This window comes from Colias croceus, chromosome 26 (assembly GCF_905220415.1).
Source record: "Colias croceus chromosome 26, ilColCroc2.1".
In the NCBI taxonomy this organism is placed as follows: domain Eukaryota; kingdom Metazoa; phylum Arthropoda; class Insecta; order Lepidoptera; family Pieridae; genus Colias; species Colias croceus.
Window position 1 is genome coordinate 5,045,719 of NC_059562.1, and position 18,475 is coordinate 5,064,193.

The 18,475-nt window shown below is 34.3% G+C and overlaps 1 protein-coding gene across 1 annotated transcript in view; it reads right to left on the bottom strand.

Moving 5' to 3' along the window:
- The window catches only part of LOC123703413 (rho GTPase-activating protein 190), a 40,971-nt gene extending 23,787 nt beyond the window's left edge, over positions 1–17,184 (bottom strand). The window contains exons 1-19 of the mRNA XM_045651373.1: positions 17,074–17,184; positions 16,466–16,605; positions 14,733–14,845; positions 9,446–9,590; positions 8,913–9,118; positions 8,348–8,590; positions 8,025–8,125; positions 7,721–7,936; positions 7,278–7,440; positions 6,240–6,349; positions 5,638–5,824; positions 4,984–5,099; positions 4,382–4,531; positions 3,798–3,900; positions 3,332–3,470; positions 2,778–2,884; positions 2,528–2,622; positions 1,947–2,102; positions 769–913 (exon numbers count right to left, since the gene is read on the bottom strand). Coding sequence (XP_045507329.1) covers positions 769–913; positions 1,947–2,102; positions 2,528–2,622; positions 2,778–2,884; positions 3,332–3,470; positions 3,798–3,900; positions 4,382–4,531; positions 4,984–5,099; positions 5,638–5,824; positions 6,240–6,349; positions 7,278–7,440; positions 7,721–7,936; positions 8,025–8,125; positions 8,348–8,590; positions 8,913–9,118; positions 9,446–9,590; positions 14,733–14,845; positions 16,466–16,529 — 2,559 coding nt within the window. The 5' untranslated portion in view covers positions 16,530–16,605; positions 17,074–17,184. The remainder of the gene's footprint in view (positions 1–768; positions 914–1,946; positions 2,103–2,527; positions 2,623–2,777; positions 2,885–3,331; positions 3,471–3,797; positions 3,901–4,381; positions 4,532–4,983; positions 5,100–5,637; positions 5,825–6,239; positions 6,350–7,277; positions 7,441–7,720; positions 7,937–8,024; positions 8,126–8,347; positions 8,591–8,912; positions 9,119–9,445; positions 9,591–14,732; positions 14,846–16,465; positions 16,606–17,073) is intronic.
- Between the last annotated feature and the right edge of the window lie 1,291 nt (positions 17,185–18,475).

Sequence of the window (18,475 nt, forward strand, 5' to 3'; positions counted from 1 at the left end):
AACCATACTTTTTATGATACGCGACTACTTGGGTTAATCAATAAAAATCTACACTTCGGGAAAATCATGTAAAACTTATTTTATTTCTGGATTTTATTTTCGATTATATATATATGTATTACAAGAAAATTGAAATTCGTCGCTTACAATTTTATTATAGTAGAGCCATTTTAATAGGCAACATTTGACAGTTCAACAAAATTCAACAACGTAACCTAGTAAAGACGACATAGAATAACATGATATTTCGTTTTGTTAGAACTGCACGTTTGCTTAACTTTTTTCAATTATGATTACATATTTATAATAATAATGACCGATACAAGTAATTTTAGGATTTGATTTTACTGATAAACCATTCTAAACATAATAAAAAATTTCTGATTCAAAGAACTGACGTCGCTACAATTTTGTGTCAATAAACCTTTTTTCTTTTTAAATACCAGAGACGTTACTCTAAAAATCGAAATCTGACATCTAGAATCGAATGCATTGATTACTTGGGAATAAAAATTATCATAAATTATTGACATGGTGTTTCAAGTTCGATTGACAAATGTTTCAAGTCCGTATCGATTAATTTACTTTAATCGATGTTTTTAAGCAGGTTACCACCCTATGAAGATAAAATTGATAGACGTCAAATGTTGCCTATTAAATTGGCTCGACTATAAGGCATTTATTTGTCGATAAAGTTTATATAACAGAAGATTACCAATACTTCGTAATGATACAAGACGCTTTGCTTTACAAAAAACTTTTACTCACTTCAACTTTCCGCTTAGAATCGCCCAGAAAGGTCTCAATCACAATCGACCTATCGCCCGTGAGGAAACAAGCTCGATGCAACAGTAGGGGGCTGAGCACGCGGTCCGGCGAGTACGGGTCGTCGCAGAACATGCACACCATTATCCTGTAATTAGGGAAGATGTTAAAAAAGTTGTAATTAGAGGTATTTGTTTGTTCTCGATTGAACTTTGGAAGTTTTATATCTTAAAATATTTCGTTATAACCATGCTGACGTTTATGAACACTGTAGTAGAATCTGAATTTTGAATGCTAGTGAGTTATTTCAATTTAATCAACTATCATTACATTAAAAAATGAAGACAATAAAAAGTAATATAAATCAGTCTTCCTGATCATCATCGTGATCATAATGTACATGGTCATACGAATGGCGCCAAAACATATTTTTAAGAGAATTAAATGATAATGGGCGTTCGTCATTATTTCGCCGATTCGTTTTTCCGAAAATATTATTGTAATAACTATTATCACATTAAGAGTAGAGAAACTTTTTCACTATCGTAATACTATCTTTATTTTCTAGTACGAATATGTTCTGGGAAAAGGCAGTGAATATTATTGTTATATCTTATAACTTTGTGGATTACAGGAGAAAAATTACAAAACAAAATTGTATAGATGTATTAGGCTACCGTAGGCTTCAAATATCGTTGCAGAGTGTGTGCGGCGGGGGCTGCGCTCATTCAATAGGCAACGTGAGGAGGGCGACAGACTGTTGTGGCTGCTGTCTGTCGTAGTGCTCGGCATGCGCGTAGGGTAGTTCGCGACTACATACGAGTGGATTGCCAATGGCAGGCGCGCGAGGGGTACCGTGAGCGTTCCCACCGGAGATCCCGGGATCCCCTCTTTACTTGCGCGGAAGTAGGCCACCGTGAGGTTTTAGTCAGTATGAGTCTGACATAACCCTGCTGCTGCCCCCGAAGCAGCCGGTATTCATGAGAATTTCCTCACGTTAAAAAAAAAAAAAAAAAAAAAAGCCTTCAAATATCGCATAACAATAAAACTATGATAATGGCGATTATCATTTTATTCTCCGGGGACGGCGATATGTGTGTGTGCGTGTAATACATGTATGCATGTGTACTTGCGTATATGTATGCGTGTGATACGTGTATGTATGTACACACTATACGCACCGTATGTCCGCGTCGTAGCACACAATCAAGTCACGGTAGAGGTGCGCATAGCTCGCCTTGTCGCGATTCGCGCGAACTAGCTCTTGTACAGCATCTGCTGTTAACGCTTCTGTACCGAGCTCGCCGACTGACGCCTCCATGTATGAACAGTGTAGGCTGAAACACGATGTTTTATTAGATAAACAAAAATGACGTGTGTCACTCGGGGACTGCCGCGGTAAAGCTATTGCATGCTATGCCTTCAAGCCACACCTCCGCCCGTCGGAGTGGGGAGCGTGAGGTTTTTTCGTTACGGAATTTCTGGATTCGGTCCCCGCGCTCAAGGCCCGCGATAGGAGCTATGCAATAGCTTAAAATTGTATAAAGAAGTCATTACGATCTCCACATATTAGTGTAAGGTGAAGATGTAACAGATAATATACTATCATCTGTTATCAATTTTAATTTATCATTACTTACTGTCTATAGCCTTAAATAGAGAAAGTCTTAAATAGCGAAAATAAAATATTTATTTCGAGTCTAACTACTACCACTACTATGAATGACAACCAGATAATAAATGCAAAAAATATCAAACTCACTTATCAGCAAGATTCTGCCCCTCCTCTTGTAAGCGAGCGACCTCTTTCTTATCCATACCGTCGTCTTGAACGAATATAACCACCAATGGTAATCCCTGTATCATAGAAAAAAGTACCTATTATAAGACTCTATAGTTACTGTCTAAAAAATAAGATTTAAAATGTAACTTATTAAATAAAAAAATGTTTATTATTTCAAGTATATTAAATTTCAATTCTAAGCTTATTAGAAACAGTCAAAAAAAAGTACCTGAAAGGGTAATTTATCTTCTTGTTCTAGACTCGACAGGAGTGTCTTTTCAGCACAATTTCTTATAAATTCGAATGACTCTTGATCTTGATATACACAGAAATAACCTGTAAGAAAGATTTCATAGTTTACAAATATTTTACTATTTCATTTGTTTTGCATTTACATTGAGAGTCCAACTCTGAAGCCAAGATTGCGAATAAACATATTTCAAAATGTTTGCCGAGCAACAATCGACCCTACAGCTGTACCCCACACACGTACCGTAAGGTGCATAATCCCTTAGCACGTTGTTGTTCCGCCGTCGCAACTGTCTATGAGACACTTGATGCAACATTTATCAAAATGTTTGCTGAGAAATAATAGCCCATATAGCAGTTCGTCCCCTACGTACCGTAAGGTGCATAATCCCTTAGCACGTTGTTGTGCCGCCGTCGCACCAGGCCATGAGACACTTGATGCAACATATTGCAAAATGTTTGCTTTACAATAATCGCCTCTACTACACTTGGCCATGCACTTACCATTAGGTCAGTACTACTCTTTCCACGTACCATTAGGTGCATAATCCCTTAACACGTCAGTATGACGCCGCTGATCCAAACGCCACGCTACACCGTTGACGCTCACACGTTTGTCACCGTCACACCCGGCTATGAGACGCTTGCCGAACTCCGATGCTATTTCATCCACCTGTTTACATTATATAAATCATTTATTTCAGGGCAACTTAAAAAAAATGTATGTGAATATAGTTGTACATTGAATTATTTGTAAAATCGACCAATTCATGTTCATTTCAATTTATTGATATATCCATTATAATAGAAGACTGAAATTATAAAACCGTAAAAAATGTTTTTTTTGGCAATATCTTGATACATATTAATAAAGCATTTTATAATGTCCTGTTTTTGTTTAAAATTTGTGTTTTTTTATGTGACTATACAAAGAATAGGTATATATATAAATAAAATAATAATATATATAAAATTTATTATAATAAGTCCATTAACTTACTCCCAATATGATGACGTTAATCTGATTGGAGTCCGTAGTGAGAGCCCAAGGCGCGGCCGGCGGGCCCGCTTGGCACTGCGACTCGCCCGTTGACGTCAACGATCTGTTTTTATAATATAACAATATTAACTATTAACTTAATTTAGTTTTTTGAAAATTAATTTAAACATTTGTATAAATTATGTACGTACATTATTTAATTCAAACTTTTACACTTATCAAGGATCAGTGACAATACAATAATTAAATTACATAGTTGAGCGTGTCTCATAGTTTTCATAAACTACTAGCTGACCCACCAAACGTTGTCTTGTCTTAGCACAATCTGTCAAACGCATGAAGTTAAATAGTTGTTAAGTTTTCTTCATTTTTTTGTATTTATTGAGCATATTTCTCAAGATTTTCTTTCATAAGATCCTTCTCCTGATAATAACAAAAAATAATTATCGAAACCGGTCCAGCCGTTCACGCGTGATACTGTGATCGAAGCAAAAAAGATTCGTGTTTATAGAATTTCACTTGTTACTTGTTATATATAAATTATTACTTATAATTGTGTATATGTCCGTCTGTCTGTCACTCACCCCACTCTAGTGTTGAGCACGACGGGCAGCGTGGCATCGAGGCAGTTTGCCCCGGCGGGGCAGTGCTCCCTCATGGGGCAGTGCACGAACCCAAGGTGTTGGAACAGCATCAGCTTCCTGTCTTGCTCCATGCGGTCCAGCATTTTGTATCTGTGGACGAATAAAATAGTTTTGATACAGGAAATTCGAATATATTATGCCGTAAGTATCGTATGTTATGTTCAAAGAACGAAAAAATAGCACAACATAAACGAAATTTGTGTTACATAAATAAAAACGATGAATTGTGACAGTCACAGAAATCCCAAAAAACAATTTAACATCAGAAAAGCACAACATGTGCACAACAATAAATATTTAAAGCTAGGAGTAATAATTAATCTTGTTGTATAATAAAATGCTTCAACACATTTAGAGCCGATTTTTCAATCCTTGGTTAAAATTTATCCGACCAATAAAGTATTACACGAATATATTAAAATGTCACCTGTAAACTGTCAAATACGGACAATTTTTGAAATGGTAGTGTAATATGTTATTCGATGAATAAGTTTTAACCAAGGATTGAAAAATCAGCCCTTATTTAAAATTAAAATACATACCGGAAGTCATCTTGCAGTACATCAGTGATTTCCTTTATGTCCTCTTGTGTGATGGTCCCGGTTGGTGATATTCTCTTGAAGTGATAGAATAAGTCTGCGTGCTCCAGTAATAGCTCCTAAAATAAAAATTATTTAATATAGTTTTACTGCGTATAAGTAACGAGTACATTATAAAAAACTTGTACTTAAAAAAACATATAGATTTTGGCGAAAATACAATTTGATGATACTTTTAATATTACAGAGAAATTTTAGATTTATATTGTGGGAAACTATTTAAAATAATTGGTATAGACATACATTAAAAAAACAAATGTGGAAATCAAAAGTCATACGAACTGCGCCATGATAATAGAAAATTTCGGAAAAGGTTGCTCATCCCAGAATAGAAACAACGCGCTTATATTTTCACTTTGTAAAAATTAAATACTTTTCATACATTAACGGTCTTAAGGTTTAATAAAATGTTACCCATTCGCTATACAATGGATTAGTTATTGCAATAACCTGTCATGTTTTTACGATTGACGTTTCATGTGATCAAGAGCAGGACACATCTATGGTAGAAAATGGTTGAAATTTATCCATTTATCCAATTTAACTTTTTATTAGTAAGGTTGTAAAATAATATCTGAATTTTATACACAAACCCACCTGAAAATTGTGCTTAGCCCGTCTCTGTATCTCCCTCTGATGTTCATCGTACACCCTCTGCTGTTGTTCCTCTGATAGCGCCTCATAACACTCTCGACCCATCAATAAAACGCGCACTTCGGACAGTTGCTTACCCGGCGTGACATAACCGGTCTCTTCTAGAAGCCGCTTGAATTGTTGGCACCATCTGGTGTATGAATAAGTAAGTAAAAAATTCGTGAAAAAATATTTTCTGATTTTTTTTTAAATTCTAGATAGGGAAACGCTTGATCACAATCTCGCCTGATGGAAAGCTAAGATGTGGTCTAAGATTGTACGCGCTTCCCTAGTAGGTACTTTGTGTCTAAATATAAATGGTTAACTAAAAATAATAACTATTGTTAGTACTAATTCGTCTTTATAAATTCTGAATAAAAAATTACGTTCATGACTAAATAAAAAGGTGATAGTAAAAATCGTATAAAAGTATGTTAAAACACAGATGGTAAAAGAAATTACCAAAAGAAATTAAAAAGTAACCGGCAAATAAAGCTTGAAAAACAAATATTATTGCATTTATATACTAAAAACCTTGATATAGAAACATAAAAGTTACAACTTACTCCAAATTCCTTTGTTTCTCTTGCGCTTCATGCAAGTACGCTTTGAAAACGGACGCAGCTTCGTTCGTATCCAAGATCTCGTACGGGATTTTTTGTGATTGTCCCAGTGTCTGTAACACGTATAAAAAATAATTTTAATCACATTAAAAGTACAGATATTTTGATAACAAAGAATCTAATGAACACATAAGGTTGTGTGTGTAATCGATTAATTGTATAGATTTTGAAGATGTTTTAAACTGATTTACAATAATAATCTAACGTACTATAGCGCCTCATAAGTGTATGATTGCTTAAAAACCAATGCGCTCCTGTTACCTCGCCCGCACGCAATGTCCCAAATAGGTACAAATAATGAGGGGGGGAGGATTTTTTTTTTCGATTCCAAATACTAAAAATGAAGGGGGGAGGTCGATTTTTAGAATGTTTCTTTTGTGCTTTTTACTTTATTTTCACGTACCTGGTACCTAGCCCGTTCCCCCACTCTCAACGTGTTGTCAGCGGGCAGAGGGCTGTCCGCATCGGAGGCGGAGGGCGAGGCGGAGTCGTGGCGAAGCCCCTCGCTATCCGACATACTATAGCATATCATTGCCTACAAACCTATGTGCTCCTGGTACCTGGCCCGCTCTTTATGTTCCAATTACATAAAAAAAAGAAGTGGGGCTGGATTCTTGTTCTTTTTTACACACTTACCCTATTATTATTTTTTTTTTCCTGTCTAAGGTTTTTTTTTTCATAACTTTACAGCTATTTACACACGTACCTGGTACCTAGCCCGTTCCCCCACTCTTAACGTGGTGTCTGCGGGCAGGGGGCTGTCCGCGTCGGAGGCGGAGCCCCTCGCGATCCGACATACTATAGCATATCATTGCCTACAAACCTATGTGCTCCTGGTACCTGGCCCGCTCTTTATGTTCCAAATACGTACAAAAAAAAGAAGTTGGGCTGGATTTTTGTTCTTTTTTTACACACTTACCCTTATCACTTACCCAAATATTATTATTTTTTTCATAATTTTACAGTTATTTACACACGTACCTGGTACCTAGCCCTTTCCCCCACTCTTAACGTGGTGTCTGCCGGGAGGGGGCTGTCCGCTTCGGAGGCGGAGGGCGAGGCGGAGTCGTGGCGAAGCCCCTCGCTGAAGTACACCGTGAAGTCGCGGTGCGTGCGTATCTGACGTACTATGGCGCCCCATTCGCTGTGGGAGAGATTATTTATTTCAGTAAAAAAATATATTGTTTGTACCTTATTGAGAGATAGATAATATTTAGATAAGTAAATGTCATCCGAAGAATCTGTATGTCAGACTATTTGCGATATATTAAAATTCACTAATGATTATTGTTTTCAACAATGGATCTTCATTCTTGATAGGTTATAGGTGTTCAGTTATTATAATATGTTTAAATACATATTTTAATGATTTTCGACTACTTTATTTCTAAAATAAACTATCATTATTAGCACATTAAACTCACTTCTCTTGCAAATCCTCAGTAGATAGCTGCATTCTCGATAAAACTTGCGGCAGTTTCGCCAATTGCTTGCGAAGCTTTTTAGCCGATCGCTCCTCTTTCAAACGGCGTATATGTCGACGGAAGACAACCTGAGTACCATCATTGCCAAATTGCTGTACGAATTTGGTCCATTCGGGATAATGGCATAATCGCTTACTCGCAGCTGACCACATTTCCCTAAAAATATAGAAAAGATTTATAAAATACTTTTATACATTATTAAAAGCAATTCTTATATTTTTTTCTTAATTTTTAACAAACTTACTTATGATCCTGCACATGTATCCTGATAAGTTGCGTGAAAGCTTCAGTAACGAAGTCTAGATGTTCTCTCCTTATCCTCAAGGCTTCGGCATAATTTGCAACCTAAAACAATAAAAATATGTTAAGAGCGTTTTTTGTAAACGATCTGTGCGTTATTATTACGCTATAGACTAGCGCTTTATATGCCTGTGTAAAGACGACACACATCTTTTGGATACTTAAATATACAGTTACATAGGCAATATACAGTTTTTTTCCTTAAATAAAGTTCTAAACCACAGTCCATGAGCTTTATTTTTTTAAATACGACCAGAACAAATTTACCTTAATTCTGGCCTTCGTCTTGTCGATCATCTGTGCAAGCAGGAAGAACGCCTGATCCACGTTAACGTTATCATGACTGGACGTCTCTACGATGGGTATGGAGCCCTTGAACTCCTTGCGTTGTACTAGACGCTCTGCCTCGCGGACACCTTGCTCACAGGCCTCGTCGTTTTTAGATGTTACAAGAACTACAGGTTTCTTAAGCTTGATTATGTTCTGCAGGATGGCCGCTGTTATTTCGTTCTGGAAAAGATTTTGTCGAATAAATTGAAATACTTACTTAATATGAAACTATGATTTCCAGTGTACTGATAGCGAAAATCGATATTTAGATTGTTTCACAACACTAAAAAATCGATTGGTGGACAATGACAAATGAAAGAATGAATTTTTCGCTGATAAATTGGCACAACTGGTGACTATTAAAAATAACAATAAGCAGATTATTTACCTAGAATATTTTCGTAGAAGATATTTCCGAATAAACGACAAAGCACATCAATATAACGTTATTTATTTTCCCTACGAAGAATATTTCCATACAATTCGTTGTCAATAATCTTACCTGTTTCTCCCAAGTCCTCCCAGGCACGAGGCTCACATCGTACACACAGAGGAACCCGTCCACAGACAGTTTTCCATCAGGCATATACTTCTGCTCATACTCCTTCTCAATGCCGAGCTGATTCTTGCACACGTACATGAGTTTCTCTGCGGACTGCAGTTTGGTGGCCACGCACCGTTTCACGTACGCCTCCGTCTTACCCACCGCTTCAAAAAAAGTGTAATGTTGCAGTTGCATAATGTTCGTTCATCACATATAGCTTTGAATCATAAATACGCACAAAAAAACTTCAATAAAATCCTGAAAATATCAAGATTTGATATTTTCAGGATTTTACTGTAGTGCAAACTGTAAGGCATACCTACATTTTGTAATGTAAACCTAATAAAAATTTCTTCAAGAAAGTATTACAAAAACTAAAGTTAAATCTTATGTTTCTCTGTTTATGTAAACATCCAGAAAATATAATTATATCCCTCAATATGTCTTTACCTCAGTTAACAATATCCAATCAAAATATAGATCAACTTTACCTTTAAAAGGCTGGAAGCACGCATCATCCACAAACTCCGTCTGTTCGAGCACCTCGAACCTGAATTCCTGCTCATCGTTCTCCTTCTGAACCCCGCCCCAGTACAAAAAGTGGTCATTGTTCACCACTCGACCGCTGAAGTCCGACTGAAATGAATAGTCTTATAGTTTTTATGGAACGAACTTCCTCATGCGGTGTTTCCAAACGGTTACGACTTAGGGACCTTCAAGAAAAGAGCGTACTCCTATCTTAAAGGCCGGCAACGCACTGACAATGTCCCCGGCATTGCTGGTGCCTATGGGCGACGCAGTGCACTTAACATCAGGTGACGCGTCTGCTCTGTTGCTTCCTCTTATATAAAAAAAAAAAATAGTAGCGAATAGCGATGTTATTGGTGAACGTGTATAGTGATAGCAATTCGTTATTGAACGTAGGTACATCGAGTGTGGGCTCGATCATACTTGTCATCTAAATCTGGCTGGGTAGACGAAGTAAGTGATAACAGCGCTGTTACTAAAGCTTCTAAAATAATTATTTATTTAAATGTGTTAAATTGAAGAGGATCATAAATCTAAACATGTACCTATTATTTTTAGATAAAGTATTCATAACGCCTTGTCTGTAACATATCCTCTGGGGTATAAAACATTCAAAGTTAAAGATATATTTTAAGTAGTCTATAATCTATATTATACTGATCTTATAAGAGTTAAAGTTGAAATTTTCCAGTTACTGTCAATGTATTATGTTCATTATGCAGAACTTCTGAACATTAATATTTGCGTGCTCTTCCATTCTGATACCGAATACGATAACATTGTGAATCAATATCATATATCAAACTAAATGAAAGATCTTTTGAAAACATGAATTAAAGCAAAGCCGGATTACGCTTGAATCGATTGATTCGCTTCGTCTACAACCTATTGTTGAACGTATAATAAGTTACATTGTTAGCTTTGTACAGTTCTTAAGTTACGGCTCATTATGTAACATCGAGTTAAGTTATAAATCTTGTACAATTTTCTTTATGTGGAAGAGAAATTACGAATTTTTTGAGGCTTAGTAAATCATTTTCTTTTCTAATCGGATAATCCGCTTACAGAAATAATTTGTTTAAAAGTTGGTCATTCTTTTCAACATTCATGTATTTTAAATGGACATAACGAATCGTACAAATTAATGTTAGATGTAGTTACGTCGAGAATAAGAGCCTTGTATTCCAAGCATGTACGTCAGGAAAAATAGCTATCGCTGACCTTTCAAGTTTTCATACAGATCTACGGCATTTTAGAGAGGGTCACAAATATACGGACTATTCTACATGAATCGTGAATGTGTATCACGCGTGAATTAGTAATTTATTTCTATTTATATACGGAAAAACAGTGAGTCGCCTTAACGTTATATTGTTTTTATTGTATTATGCATAAAATGTAACAAGTTCGCGGTGTATGCAAAAGAACGTACTGTGTACTATGTGAGTCGTGAGAATCATCACAGAGAGAGTAGAATTCTGACCACAATTCCTATCTTAATTCATATTAAATAATATTCAGTTGCGAATTTTATTCCACGATTCTCTACCACCTAAGTATATTCTCAAACAGGATGCCCGCACACGGGATGCTGCACGACCTCCCTTCCGTAGCAGAACACTGCGAAAATACCCTACATTTTCAAAAGATAAATCATACTTTAATATTTCGTTTACATAATTGTTTTGTATATTACGTTATCATTTATTCATATAAAACAATGAACTTTCCTACGCGCCGTTGAATTTTATTTCGGGTTAACTGTATTGCATAATTCGAAGACAATGGTTATTCTCTTCGTTATAGTTGCGAAATATCATCTAAGCTATTGTTACTGATCTAGAATTATAATGAAAACATTGTTTAATTTGTAGTTCTAATATAGCTAGTTTTCTTTTTGATTAATGGAAATCTATGCAGGTATAATTGCTCTGCCTAAAAGCGTCAAATTTCAACTTGTAGTTTCTATACAGCCGTAGCAATGTCTAGTCTCCAATATATTATTTAACAAGTAGGAACTATACCAGCCAATGCTCTAGTAAGAATACTAACACCATAATTAAGCTCAACAAGTTAAACGTCGTTTAAACATCATTAGCTTGTTAACTGGACTCGCTTATATACGGTATATTTTTAATGTTGAAAGAAGCCCGGAACAGCTAGGTACGTTATTTATATGATATCAATTCTTAAATTGTACATATATTATTATTACAGGAGTCATAAAAAAATTATACTTATCCTTCATATTTATGTTATGTACGATTCATTTTTCATTTAATTTCTTGTAATTATTTGCAGCAAAGGTATACAGAATAACTTTAAAATTTTCTTCTGGATATTTAAAAATTTTTAATACACAAACACAATATAAGTGAAGTATATAGAGCAATTAATAATGCGACAAACTGGATTATCTATATATATAAAAGAAAGTCTGTATGTTCCAACACTTATAACTCGAGATCTGCTGAACCAATTTTCATGGTTTTGGATTCGTTGGATTTGTCACCGCCCAGAATAGAAGAATAAATCATAAAAACAACAAAAACTAGACGAATAAATATTTTCCCAAAATTTTGATTTTCGTACATGTCAGTCATTAGTTGTCAATCCTGTCAAATACGGAAAATAATGTTTGACATTCATGCGTTCAAAAATGTGTAAAATAATTAAAAAGTAAAAAGGGTGAATAAATATTGTTTGTATTTATTTTAAAATCAATTATTAAAAAGTGCAATAAAAGCAGATACATAAAAATTCCTTATATGTTTGTGTTTACGCGTGTTTTCAGAAATTAATAAGGTATTTTTGGTGGGGAAACTAACCAAGAAGGTTAGTTCGATTAATTATTGAAAAAATTCTATAAAAATGTAAAAATTCTGACAATTATTTGTGGCGATTTCGTCGACTGCGTCAACAATATAAACAAGCTAAATTGCGTTTTGAAGATTGCATCCATTTATGCAATGCAATTAGCACAGAAGAAGATGCAGAAAATGTTGGTCTATTGATTATTTTACCGGCGACATACACAGGTAGCCCAAGTGAATATGCACAAGATGCAATGACATAATATGTTCGTCATTATGGTCGGCCAGATTTATTCATTACATTTATATGTGGATTACATGAAATGGATGGAAATTGTTCAACTGTTGCTTCCCGGACAAATATCAAGTGATCGGCACGACATCACCACACGTGTTTTCAAGCAAAAAATCCGATCACTGATGAGTTACATTAATGGAACTCATCTTTGGGATTATTCAATGATGGATGTTTTCAATCGAATGACAACAATCTGGCTTGCAGCATGCACACATTTTAATTTGGTTAGTCGAAAGGATTCGGGCAGATAAAATATATGAGTGTGCGGGGATTGCTAATCCTGAAACCGATCCAGACCGACATGACGTTGTTATCATGGACCGTGTGAAACAATCAACCACCAAACACCATGCATGGTTGACAGCGAGTGTACCAAAAGGTATCCACGAAAATTGATGGCAGAGACCATCACAGGCAACGATGGTTACCCACTGTATCAGCGTCGATCGCCCAATGATAATGGTATAATTACCACAACTAAAGTGAAATGAAACGTTGGCGTGGTCGACAACAGTTTAATAATGAAAAGAGTTAATCCATGCTGCACAACTTATTAAAATTCAATCATTTTTCTCTGAGACGTGTTTGAAGTAATAAAATAAAATACTATTACCTATCAACCCATATAAATATTTATTTTGTATCATTGTATTACGTTCATCAAAGCCTTAATTAGTTCAGCTAAAAGGTAACACAACATTCATTGACAGGGCGGTACAAAGTTCGCCGGGACAGCTAGTTTATTTATAATTTATATTTTATATTATGTCCGTAATATATGCATAGAAATGTTAACTAATATTTGTTCAATCTAGAAGATATGATTAGAATATTGACCGAAATAAAAATTACGCTACAGCATTTAAAAATTATTAGAAAGTTAATTTTCCCTTCGTTAAATAGGCTATTTATTAAAAGAAACCTTTTTTGGAGCACTGTAACTAAAATTTTAAAAGCGTACACGGCTCGTACCCTCTACTGCGCGGCATGGTAATGGGTATTAGTTACAGGCCCTTGGTCATTTTTCCACTAGACCAGCCTGACAGCGGTCACGGCACAATGAGTGCAAGGTTACACTTGGTAATATAGCTTTATAATTCGAGTATGAAAATGTGTGAAAATTATATGGATAAAATAGATTCGTCGTATTTTTATCGTAGGTTTGGGATTGGAGAAAAACAATGTGCTATGTCGTAATAAAAACGTATATGACGATATATAGGGCATATTTTTGGCTATATTATGTACCTGTATCAATTCTTATAATGAAAATTGTCAAGTAGCCTTATTTTTGATGCTATGAAAAGGCTTTGAACTTTAAAGCGTACGTATTCTATTACGATAAATTTTAAACTCAGAATGTATTAATCAATTGATAATTTTAAAACATTCTCATCGCGTATTTTAAAAAGAACTTAAGTCATCTAATATAGTATTCAGGTACAAGATGAAATATATATATGTATATTCATTATCCAATTCCAATTAATCCATTACACATGATTACACTGGCTTGATCAAAGCCAAGTGCCAACGGTACATACGATTAAAATTATTCTTCAATATTCAACAAAGTTTATAGATGCTCGCCAAATTCCAGACGAAATTTTGAGAACTACATTTTTATGAAATGAAAAAACCTACTCTTTGTGTTGAATTTCTTTTTCGTTTTTATGTGAATATATAAAATTTATAGGAATGATTTAAAACACATTTTATTCATTAAGTATATTTTTAGAAAAGGCTTTCGCACTCTTTACAGTGAGCATGACGGGGAGACATTAATGTTAGTTTAATTACTGAACAAATAAATTAAGTGAAAATTCTAATTCATATAATAGATTTGATTTTGTGTGTAGTAAATTGATTTTGGTGAATCATAAGTAACTCTATCAAACACACTGGTGGGAAGCTATTTTATTACAATAACTAGATGTGCGCTGCGGTTTTACCCACAGTGCGTCGCTCCTGTTGGTCTTAGCGAGATAATATATAGCCTATAGCCTTCCTCGTTAAATGGGCTATCTAACACCGAAAGAACTTTCCAAATCGGACCAGTAGTTCCCCTGATTAGTGCGTTCAAACAAACAAACTCTTCAGCTTTATAATAATAAGTATAGATAATAACAATATTCTTACCTGACTTAACACAGATATATGATCGACATTATAATCATCAGCATCAGTTCGAACAAATCTGTTGCAGAGACACGACTTGCCGATGCCAAGTTGGCCCTTTTCTTTCTCTGTGCCTGTAAATTGTATTTACATTGAATAAAAAGTGAAGAAACATGTTTACACACATGAAGGTAAAAGCTAGGTATTAGTGGGGTAAGGGGCAGATGCATTATACATCTGTTTCACTGATCAATTTTCTTTAGGGACAAGTAAATGATCAGCTTTCTGTGTCCTGCCAGACCGAAGACATTTTTTTTTCTTCATCTCCACTGGGAATCGAACCCAGGACCCCTCGATTCTACGCTCACGCGTTGACCACTGTACCAAGGAGGTGGTCAAAATAACCTTATCAATATTTTATATTTTACTTTTTTTGAATTTTCTCCCAATAAACATAATATTTTTCCTGCATGTGTTCGATAATGAAATATTGCAATGTGTTATATTAGTAATTCAGTATTATTAATAAAACGCTATGGTACATACCAGGATAGGAATGTATTTAAATATGTAACATAATTTCATACAATTTACATCTTTATTCATATCAAAATATTGGAATTTGGATTGCACATGCCAGTGCATCAAACAAACTACAATAAATTTAAAAATTGAATAGATAATATGCAATTTAATTATAAATTAAATCTAAATATTATTAGAGAAAATTTAGTATTCAATCATTTTCAATTCATTATTCAATCAATTTAATAAACATCTAAAAATGTTAGTTAACCATTTAACTTTATTTTACTAAGAGTCAATAATGAAAAAAACAACCGATGCAAGGAAATAATTTAGCTCTACTTAACAAAGAACCAAAACAACATGCAAAATACAAACTCAATTGCCACCCATATGAGATCTACATTCTTTCATTGACTTTTATCTTCAAAACAAATTTGAGATGAATCAGACAATGATGAGACGTTTATCACATGATAAACCACATATCTCAAGAGTAATCATTGAAATTATCACAGCAGATAAGTGCCAAAGGAAGCTTTGACAGGAAGTACAAACTGTGAGATGAGATAACAATAGTCTGATGTAACGGAGAGTATTGGTGCCAATTGACTGGTTATATTTCATGTAATAGCTATACATATCTATTCCTTTATTATTTATTTATCATCTTATCTAACTAAGCTTATAAATTTGAAAATTTGTGAGGATATTTGTTACTCTGTCATACAAAAACTGCTAAGCACATAAAAATGAGTTTTGTTACAGAGGTAGATTATAATGTAGATGAGTACCTGGGCAATCATTTACCTGGTATCAAGTGAGTGTAAAAGACTCCAGCTAGTAATAGATAGGTTCAAGAGGACAGTTTTTTTACTACATTAATGTTTCTGGAATTTTTTTATACTTTTGATATCAATTTATATTATGTAAAATGTAAAATTTTATAGAAAATTACATCAGTTGTTAAGAATAGCTCAAAAAAGTATAACTTATTTTCAAACTTAAACTTTTATTAACATTTTTAACATTATCTGTATGGGTGGATTATTTTTTATCTATCCATACCATAATTTTTAAGAGACTTTTTCAATTTCATCATGATTATTACATAAAATAGTTTAATTTGAGTTTCATAGATGATGATCTCTATTTCAAAATATGTCCTATTGGTTTGTGAGAATTTATTACCTTAATAAAAATATTTTATGGAAAAGATATCCACTTACCAGACAGTCCAACAACAGAAACTGTTACCAATTTTCCCCCTGTATTATCAGATTTTTTTGCCATTTTGAACTCACATTAACTGTTCTATAAGAGCAAAAATAACTCTTTCACTTGTTAGATTCATCACAACACACCTGCACTTCAATGAAACAAACAAAAAATAATGATAATTATTATATGTTTTCTTGGCGTACAGTAAATATAAAAGATAATATAGATAACACCACCAAGAATATTATAGGCAAAAACGAAAAAACTTCGCAGGTACTTTATTATATTAAAATTGATGAAAAAATAGCAATTTTCATTCTTATGTAGGAGAAATGTGCTAGATTTATTTAGAATTTCGAGTATAATGTACCAGATGTGAAAATTACGGTAGACTATTAATTAATGTTATTACATGAAGGTAAAAGCAAGGTATTTATCGAAAAATTAAAACGTTAACAACGAGCTTTTATCATTACGTTAAGTAGAAATAATTTAGTGTTAATTTATTGTGGTCTCAATAAATGCCCGTATACTTTGACACATTAAATTGTATGAAGATACCAACTCGAATCCAATAACAACGTTTTTGTATGTAACAAATATACTTTAGATTTACCATTAACGTAACTATTTATCACATCGGGATGGTATTTATATTATGTTTAAATTGAGATTAATTTCTTTTAGAAAACGCAATTATTTCTAAAATGACACTACTCGCGTTGCTTTGTACAGAACAGAGTTGCCACTAAAAAAAGTATTTTATAGCCATAGACTCATAGAGTAGAGATCCTATATAATTAATCTTCCAACATAATTATTATTGTATAGGAAACCTATATGAAAAAAAAAAATGTATGTCTTTTTCGCTTCATACATATTATTACCTACTGACTATTATAGTCACAATAGCTTAGATCCACACTTAGATCTAAGCATTATAGTTATAGTACTTTATAGACACACGATAATGTTTAACGAGAAAAAAATATGATCATTCACTGGGCAATTATTAACATGCTAGCGTCTATAATAAATTAATCACAGAAATTAATAATCAGTCTAAAAGGAGTGCCATAGGATCTTCATGGGATGCCCAATGAAATATAAATACAGAATACTGTACATTGACTGTAAACAAAAAAATTTGAAAAGAGATAGAGAAGAGAGAGAAATTTACACAAAAAAAAACGACGTGTGGCACTCGGGGACTGCCACGGCCGTGGTAAAGCTATTGCATGCTATGCCTTCAAGCCACACCTCCGCCTGTCAGAGTGGGGAGCGTGAGGTTTTTTCGTTACGGAATTTCTCGATTCGGTCCCCGCGCTCAAGGTCCGCGATAGAAGCTATGCAATAGCTTAAAAAAAGGTTATGTTATGTATTTAGAGCTTAGATCATAATAATATTATGTAGAGGGAACTTTGTTTGTAAATTATAATTTTCGGAACTTATCACAATCTTAAACAATACAAAATTTTAATAATATCTCTAGGTCTTAGACACTATTGATCAGTGTACTGACTAGCCACTTTTTAACTCAAGAAAACCCAGACGAAGCTTGAGAAATCCTGTGGCACATTGTAGTTTCTGCACAACAAATCTGTGAACCAAATAAAAAATAGGTACCTATATATGGGCAATTCACAAATTAATTTTTATACCCAACTAGCTGTCCGCCCCGGCTTTGCCCGTGGTATTTAGTAACATTTATTTCGCAATAAAAGGTAGCCTATGTTCTTTCTCAGGGTCTAATACCTCGGCAAAAGGGGAAGCGATGCTGTGAGTGTTATCCATTACTTAATGATCTAAGAAATCGGTTGAGAGGTTTAAGCAGGAAAGCGTTATAGACAGACAGACGGAATTACTTTCGCATTTATAATATTAATAATAATTATTTATGGGATAATACTAACGCCGCGTTTCCACCTGCAAGAAAACTTCCGCAAGAAATGTCCGACAGTCTGTCTGACAGCAACTTGCAAGTCTACTTGCAGGTGGAAACGCGGAATTAGAGTTGC